The sequence below is a fragment of the Helicoverpa armigera genome, chromosome 16 (assembly GCF_030705265.1).
Source record: "Helicoverpa armigera isolate CAAS_96S chromosome 16, ASM3070526v1, whole genome shotgun sequence".
Lineage (NCBI taxonomy): Eukaryota > Metazoa > Arthropoda > Insecta > Lepidoptera > Noctuidae > Helicoverpa > Helicoverpa armigera.
The window spans coordinates 7,282,766-7,291,664 of record NC_087135.1 but is presented as its reverse complement, the minus strand read 5'-3'; the positions used below and the strand labels follow the sequence as shown (position 1 = coordinate 7,291,664).

At 36.5% G+C, this 8,899-nt stretch overlaps 1 protein-coding gene across 3 annotated transcripts; it reads left to right on the top strand.

Annotated features, from left to right (window-relative positions):
- Window positions 1-1,686: 1,686 nt before the first annotated feature.
- Window positions 1,687-8,806, top strand: Corest (CoRest). Of its 3 annotated transcripts, none has more exons than XM_021339598.3 (11): window positions 1,687-1,971; window positions 2,298-2,435; window positions 2,503-2,717; window positions 2,804-2,992; window positions 3,498-3,590; window positions 4,783-4,898; window positions 5,051-5,282; window positions 5,806-5,959; window positions 6,136-6,288; window positions 6,375-6,460; window positions 6,646-8,806. In XM_021339598.3, the coding sequence occupies exons 1-11, from the start codon at window positions 1,866-1,868 to the stop codon at window positions 6,736-6,738; spliced, it is 1,575 nt and encodes a 524-aa protein (XP_021195273.1). In that variant the 5' UTR covers window positions 1,687-1,865; the 3' UTR covers window positions 6,739-8,806. The 3 variants fall into 3 exon arrangements, with proteins under 3 accessions (XP_021195273.1, XP_021195272.1, XP_021195274.1); XM_021339597.3 differs by having other exon boundaries at window positions 2,283-2,435; XM_021339599.3 differs by lacking the exon at window positions 3,498-3,590 and having other exon boundaries at window positions 1,688-1,971; window positions 2,283-2,435.
- The last annotated feature ends 93 nt before the right edge of the window (window positions 8,807-8,899 follow it).

Sequence of the window (8,899 nt, the reverse complement as noted above, 5' to 3'; positions counted from 1 at the left end):
TAAAATTTATAAATCTATTTCTTAGAGTTTAATCAGAGTACAAGGTTCGTGCATTTCAAATTATGTACTTACGTGGGTGTCTATAAAATAGTAGGTGTGAAAGGACTCTCTTCGGAGGACTTAATTAAAATTACAAAGAACATTTATTTTAATTTTATTGTAATATGTGGTGCAGCCTGGAATGAAAAGCACAATCTCAGCAACAGGTTCTGTAATTTCCTTCACGCCATTGGTGGGGTCTTAAAGTCTTTCTCTGCGCATGATCACAAAGAAATCGTTACAATGAAATTAATGTTGTATCCAAATTAGCGAAAGCATTGCAGCAGTAGGAACCGGGGAAACCCCAAATACTTCAATGTCATCAATAGTTTTATGATCAATGCGTCATTTCGAATTAGGGCGTTGATACTATGAATAGAGAAGAAGCTCTTAAAACTGCTCTGGTACTCTAACTACATAATATTATTAATATAAATTTACACATAAACGGTTTCGCGTGTAGCGGTCTTCGGAGGTCTTCTAGGTTTTTAATCTCTTTTCAGGAGCCAATTACTTAACTTACTTACTTAAATATTTATTACTTAACTTACTGAATTATAAATAATCATCATATTGAATTTAATTGCCTTCCAAAACACGGAGTATTGGGTCGTGACAAGATGGTCACCCATCCATGGACCAACCGCACCCGCACCATTCGACTAGCATTTCTTTTCTAACTTTATGAACGATCGATCCGCGCGGTTGTTACTACAACAATTTCCTCCTATCACCATATGCTAAATGTGAATTATAATTCAATGCCTAAATTGGTGCATTAGGAAGTGCGGAAGTATCCTGAAGGTCCCCATTGTAAAAGAGTGCAACAACATGCATACCTACTACTTTAGAATTAGGTTCTCCGAAGGCTATTCTGGTTTTATAAGTGTAATAAAGCGTCAAGACACCCAATAATTTGCATTGCTATTGCTAAAAAAATCCTTGAAAATGTAACTCAAACCCCGCATAGGAAGTTTTCACAGATTGGAAGAGTGCATCGTTGTAAGTATATTAAACCTGAAACTCTATTACATAATTATAGGTCACTATCAAATAACCGGTTTAGGTATTTCATAGCTAAGTAGGCATTACATTACAAGAGTTGTTTTTGAAAGCGGGACTTTCACCGGGCTGGTAGGCTTTGCAGCTCAAGTCTCACCCCTCGCTGTTTTCGCTACAAAATGAATGTGCGGATAGACGATGCGTAATAACGCCACGACGCGCCATCTCTTGTGTTCGAAGAAAAACATTATTTAAAGTTGGCTGAAGGTGTTTTCGAAATTGAGGAATTTTATAGTTTTTATCATAAAAGTTGACAACTGAGATTTTAAAGCATCTTGCTATTTAAAGATGCAGCCAAATCAATTAAACAAACGAGGATAATTGATCATAAAACTAATTAATTTAACAAGTATGCATTGTTTCATTTCTCGTAGTCTGTACAAAAGTTACAAGCCTAAAAATAAGGTTTTGTATGTTTGGAATAAATGTGGTTTCATTTTATTATTATAGGATAATGTTGTTATGTTTATCAAATATTAGTTGAAATTACAACAAAATATTTTTAAAATTATTTTAATACCGTTCTTTTATTTACTAAAATGAAATGAAGAGAATGCTCAAGGAACTACAGACGCCATTAAATGAGCCATTACATTCCGTGGCTGGTTTGTCAAATTATTGATGCGGTGGTTTGAATCACGTTTGAATTTAAGTGCGAAGCTCTTTAATTCCTTTATTTTCTTAAACTAAACCCTAATATATCATAAATGGAAATTTAAATTGTGTGTTGATTAAGTGAAGTCTGTGTTATCGAGTGTCTAATCATGGTTTTAGCCGAAAGAAGTAACGATGTTCGAAACGGGAAGCGGTCAAGGGGGCCAAGCCCCAATGGCCATGGAAGTCCAGATTCCAGTTCTGAAGATGAGAATGGTACGAGAAATTTTAATTTTTCATGTTGCTTATGGCTTTGGAATTATTTAACGAGGAATCGGGGACTTTTTTGCATGTTGATTTTGTACTGTCTTACATTTTACACAATACGTACCTACAATAAGTACTTACCCGATCGTAATCTCTATACGTGAATATTAATCCTAAACGTGTAATTGCTTCTGACGATGCTTTTGCGGTGGAGACATTAATCATCATCATCTGACATTCGTGCTTTATTTTTTATGCTTACCATCATCGCCTTCATGCTGCCTTCATCTCATCCACAAATGTAACACGAAACCAAGCAGTCGTACCGTTTGCAGCCGAGAAAATCAGAGTGGGCAGAGATTATCAGGCAGTATGCCCTGAATTGGAACCAGTAGACCAACGCAGACCTGAACTCATTTCTGACAGAGCTTTATTGGTTTGGTCACCCACTTGTGACATATCTGATATCAAATGTAAGTTCAAACAGTTTGTGGAATTGTTTGTGATATTTGCAATATTTCAACAATATACTTGTTTTAGTGGATGAATACATTACCACAGCAAAGGAGAAGTATGGTTATAATGGGGAACAAGCACTGGGGATGTTATTCTGGCACAAACATGACCTCAACAGGGCTTCAATGGACCTTGCCAACTTCACACCTTTTCCTGATGAGTGGACTGTGGAAGATAAAGTGCTTTTTGAACAAGCTTTCCAGTTTCATGGCAAAAGCTTTCACAGAATACGACAAATGGTAGGTCCTTGACAAATTAATTATCACAATTCAGCCATGGTTTAGAGTTAACCTATTATGACAAACTGACAATTTATTTCCTTTAGTTGCCAGACAAATCTATTGCATCATTAGTAAAGTACTATTATTCATGGAAGAAAACAAGAGCTCGTACTTCATTGATGGATGTTGTCAGTGAAGGCCGCAATGCTACCAGCTCAGGAACTGGCAAGCGTGAATCAGGCACTGGGTCAGAACCTGGAGGTTCAGACAAGGAGTCTGATAATGATGAAAAGGTATGTATTGCTTGTATATGTTGTTTCATGGCTTGTTGTAAAGTTGAATCGAATATAATTTGCTCCTTTTTTATTGTGTGCAATGTCATTGTATTACCAATGTACCTAGTTACAGAAACAAAGTCAACCGTATCATTCCCTCACTGTATAATTATTAATCATGTGATAGTATATCTGGATTGTCCAAATTATTAATAATTAATGTGTACAACGTCAAAGTGGCAAAATTTTCAGTAAATAAAATTGCAGAGTGGTAGAAATTAACCTTACCAAACAATATATTAATGGTTCTCTTTTGTGGCCATTTGAATATCTCTTGATTCCATTTTGTGTTCAACTTGTGTCATATTTAAATGATGTGCTCTACATGTAGATAATTCATAATCGGTGAAATGATGTTTAGAAAAGGTGAATCACCATTACTATAAATAAATATTCATAGAGCAGCTTGTTGGGTGCTTATGGGGTACATATCTGAGTTAAGGACTTGTGTTAAATGTGACAGAAGTGGACTTTCCACCGTGGTATTGTCCGAGGAGGGAAGTCCCTCGCGGCAGGCGGGGCTCCACAACGCGCCGCCGGCCAGCAGGGCGCCCAGGTGGGTGCTTTGCTTCCCCACAATGAGTATAACCTTGCTGTCACCATGGAAACTTGATGTTCAGTGTCTTCTTCCATCCTCTCACTTATATGTCTATTCAATTGATGTATTGTCGTCTATTATTTGATGTTTGAGATCTTCTACTTGAATAAAGCTAGTTCCCTGTTTCAAGATCTGATTCCATAAAGTGTCTGTCTTAGTCATGCCATGTCATAGCGCTGCACTTCATAGCATTACTTTGTCATCATGCAAGTTTTGATTGTGGCAACATGAGCTTATGTACTAGTCTATGTATTATACAGCAGTTATTTGAGTTGTTGGAGAAATTACTCTTAGCAGCTGAGGTTCATAAATGGTTGCTTCAAATAACTGTTCAATATTTAATAATGTATTCAACTGTCATTATTCTAATTATCATAATTTAAAATTATGTACAAATGCTTTATGTATTTTGATAATGCTTGTTATTTTAATTTTGGCCGCTCTGCATTTTTATTTACAAACTGTGATTGCTACCACTCTCATGTGCAACATTCATTTACAATATTATGTCTACATGTCTTCATGGTACATGAAGATTATTACATTCAACTATATTTCATTCATATTTTATCATGGTTTTACACATTCTGTATCAAAATATCTATTAACATTGAGTTGTAGCACTTGACTATTTTATGTACATGTATGCAAATTAATTAAGTTTATTCTTCCTTTTTTCTTGCAATATATTTTTGGTACAAATACGATAATATGCATTACTGAAAAAGGAGAATGTATGTTAATTATTATATCTGTTGTTGGTTGAATGAAGCATCAAATGCATTTCTTGTGTTGTGAATTTTCATGGACCTTTATAGACTATAATCCATCAATCATAGTGCTATAACTGTGTACCTCTGTGTTTCCGCATAATACAAACTTCTAACATGTAGCCTGCCTCCTCCCATCCTCCCCGTTCCCATGATGTTCCCGCATGCTTCCTTTAATAGCCCCGAACAATGAAGGACTACTTGTTTAATAAATCTAATGTGTGCAGAATATCATTTAATATTCTAATGGGTTTTAAAAGAAGTGTGTGAGAAGTCATTGTATACGTGTTTGTCTGTCCCTACACGAGCAGCTCTTGTGTTTCGTGTAGCTGGTGGAAGTCGTTTTGTGACAGGAATGTAAAATGTGAATTGGGGTTTAGGGCGAGGGCGGCGGCGAGAGCGCGGGCAAGTGGTGCACTGTGTGCGGCATTCTGTGCAACCAGATCACGGCGCACAATTCGCAGAAGTTGTGTCAGGCATGCCTCGTGCACGCCAGGTCGGTAACGATACTATTCATACTTCAGTTTTATTAGATTATCCGCTCGTTACAATCAATGCATGTTATAAGTGCAGCTCAATAATTTTCGAGTGTGGTTTAATTAATTGTATATAGGGATGGTTTTTTGAATATTGGCGGTGATGTGACAGACGCACGGGGACTATGAGACCGCTGTGCGGCCCGTCCGGCAGACGCGGGCCGGGTTCCAAACAACAGCGGTACAAGCACCGGCTGCCGCGTGGCATTTACATCAATCACGACGATCTCGTCGCCATGGCTACCGGGCCTCAGCCAGGCGACCCCCCGCAGCCCGGACTTATCAATCAGGGCGAAGCCATGCTCAAAGCTATGGACAGAGAAATTGTATCTCTAAAGAGACAAGTAAGATGCAACCCACTACGATGTCGCTAAGTAGTGTCGTTGCGAGACACATTCTCACCCTTACGTCGACACTGCACACTTCTAAATATTACCAATGTTCATTAGTCATTCATCCAGATAATTCATGGATGTGACTAAACTTTATGTGTGATGTAAAGTGAGAATGTGATAATTAAACTAATTTTATTAATTAAATAGTCAATAATTTTGTAGTAATTCATGCTAATTAAACTACAATACTGTATTAGGTAGTATTGTGGGAAAATGTATTCTGCACACATAGATTAGTTGATCAACATTATTTTAAGTTCTATTGATTTTTAACCATTCCACCCCCAAAATTACTGTGCTTCGTATGTTACTGTGCGTCCAAATCCCAAGTCCTACAATGTAGATTCTTGGATAATCCAGATATGCACTTTACATCCTATGTTCCGAATTTCTTAGTTATAAATTTGTGACTGGTTCGACTGAGATTGGAGATCATTGATCTGAGTATAGTGAGTATGATTGTTTTGAATAGGTGCAACAAAACAAGCAGCAGCTGAGTGCGATGAAGCGCAAAGTTGGCGACTCCGGAGTGGAGGAGCTGAGGCCCGGCGAACCGCCCGCAAAGATAAACTCGCGCTGGACTAACGACGAACTTCTCATGGCCGTCACAGCCGTTAGGAAATATGGTAAGGCAGTCAATATCTGGCTTGATTTTTCATTGTTGCACATATTTACGTTAATGACGTATATGTGCAATCTCCGAGTCTTGTTTACATTATTATTATCGTCCACAAATATCATTGCACGTTTTATTTTCTCTGTATGTTTTTTTAAAGTATGAGCTCATTTTATGTTTATACAGGCAGGGACTTCCAAGCGATCGCTGAAACCTTGGGCACAAAGACGGAGGCGCATGTACGCTCTTTCTTCATTTCTTACCGGCGACGATACAACTTAGATGCTATGGTGCGCGAGCATGAAGCTGAACGCGGTAACGCCCATCACATACAAGCTGGTTTGTATATTTCATGTACAACATATCACAGCTTTATAAAGCCTAGTAAGAAGGATTATTATCTAAATGTGAATATTTATTTTCAGGAACAACTAGCACAGAATCAGCCGAAACAGGCGACAATGCTAACAATGGAACAGACTCTCCCCAGTCCACAAATAAAGATGAAAAAGTAAGTGATAAATTACTATTTTAGTTAAAATCAATTTTAACTAAGTACTCCGTTACTTAGTATTGAACCTATCATAAATTTTGAAAGTAGTTTTCATTGAGTTGGAATGAACGATGATAACTCACAAACACATGTTATGTTTATTTCGCAATCATACCCAGTAAAATACACGTTCATTGTTGTAGACGGAGGTGGACAGCGAAGGCGTGGCCATAGGAGCGTCGGCGGAGGCAGGCGGGCCTCCCACGACGCCGCCCAAGCACAAGGCCGCCAAGTGATGCGCGAGGCCCGTCGCGCGGAGCCCTCGCGTGTAGCGCCGCGCCAGCACCTAGCACCTCACAGACATTTGGGCCTCACACCCATTCCATATGATATCACAGCGTGTCGGTACCTCCTGCCGCTTACTACTCTATTATATAGGACAGCAGTAGATTTTGTTATACTTATATCTCTCAAGTAGCGAAAGGATCTATTCTTCATATTGCTGTACAAAATGCTGTTTTCAGTATTCGGTCGTGTAGCGCCAATAGGCACAACTCGAAACTCACTATGTAATCTATTTAATGGTGCGGAATGTTATTATCAATTAGACGTCCTAATCACAATGTCTGGTTGATTATAAACTACTCGAATTTCTGGTGGAATAGGGACAGAAATGTTTGTATACGCTTTAGGGAAGCATCAGACTTGTGTATATAATTGTAATGTATGCTAATAGGATAGTTTCCAGTTTAGGAAACTTATGTAAAAATATAATCATAAGTGTGTTCCTGTCTATGGTTTCATAATGACTGACGCCTGAGAGCTGTGCTCTTCGAATGAGTTGTCGTGCTTTGTCCAATATTTCTTCAGATTTCTCGAGTGAGATAGTTTCTAGATTTATTATGGAAATAACATATTAATCACTTGCCTTATGTAATAAGTTTGTCTCATGTACTCGCATGCTTATTAAAATATGACTTACCACAGGAGATATATTAATTCAACTTGAACTACAGACTTCTGTGGTTTTTATTCTAATAGTTTTCTATATAAATGATTCTAAGAGATAATAGTAGCTAGATATTTTCATGTAAGACTTATTATTTTATCGATAAGGATACTATCAATCTTGAATTATGTCCAGCTGTAGTTTTATAGATATATAAACTAAGGAAGGATGTTAGATGGGTTAATAATAAAACGGATACTCATATAGGTAAAATGGCATTTATAGTCGCGAATGTATAAGTTCCATTATAACGCCATAGAAAACTGCTTGGTTGAATAAAAGCAATATATCGAATAATACAAGATTTCTTATGCACACATAGACTAGCTATATTATACAATTTTATTAATAAATTTTTCCATACATTTAAATAAAGCGATATAGAGGAAATGACGATATTTTTGTACTAGTAAAAGACATCCCAATTAATAGGAAATTTCGGTGTGATTAATTGATGTTTTTTTAATGAATGGTATTAACTTTAATTTTTTACTTGTATTGTAGGTTAGGTTTTATTTAGTGTAATGGACTACCGCGTCGTTTATAGCATAATTTACTATACTTATAGTTTTATTTCTAATATGGTACATCACAATGAGATGAGCTATTCGCACCGGTCGCTACGAAGCCGAAGATGAATCGTTACCGATATATCATTTCTCTTATTCAGTGTGACTAAACTTGGCTGTATATAATTATGTAGTATTATTTACTAATAAACTTCAAACGGTGCACTCGGTACTAAAATTATGTTCCGTACAAAACTGAAATGTGATTTGGTTCCAGATTTTTTTTTGTTAAATTCAACATCCGCCTAACATTGACGTAAGCAATATTTTTTAATTCAACTTATTCCAATATAATTGCTGTTATAGCATATTATTTAGTGACAGGATACAGACAAGTCTGTAATAATTTTATTTTTCGGGATATGGGTTTTAAGTAACGCCTATAATATAAGTTCCTTGTATGATTATAACTTGTAACTAACTTGTGGTCAGACAGAAAATGGTTTACTACAGATTTAGTTTCAAATCCTTAGTATATTTACGAACGGCGTAAAACCTTAATCACTCCAAAGAGATCCACAAAATGAAGTCATCTTATTTATTGATGCTAATTAGGGCTAATAGGAAGATTGTTACTGAATTTAAATTATTTTTATTAGGATTATTGTTTTCTGTATATTAAGAACTTAAATCAATTGACAAAGTGTTTTTTTTATTAATTAAGTTATGCTCAAAGTTTGTTTTGTCCAATCACTTGACAGTGTTCTCCACAAATTATTTAGTAGCTATTACCGAAGTAACGGGAGTTTCGTTTAAGAATAATAAATAATTGTAAGTATGTATGAATATGTGCTTTTAATTTCCCGAGACCCTTTGCATTGAAAACAGCTGACTTAGGATTAGATACTGGAGTCAACTTTTTGTGTCTAGTGTTTAACA

Coding starts and splice junctions, on each gene's coding strand:
- Corest (XM_021339597.3), top strand. CDS start 1,866: ATGGTTTTAGCCGAAAGAAGTAACGATGTTCGAAACGGGAAGCGGTCA. Junction 1,972..2,282: donor CAGTTCTGAAGATGAGAATG/GTACGAGAAATT, acceptor GAAACCAAGCAG/TCGTACCGTTTGCAGCCGAG. Junction 2,718..2,803: donor TTCACAGAATACGACAAATG/GTAGGTCCTTGA, acceptor TATTTCCTTTAG/TTGCCAGACAAATCTATTGC.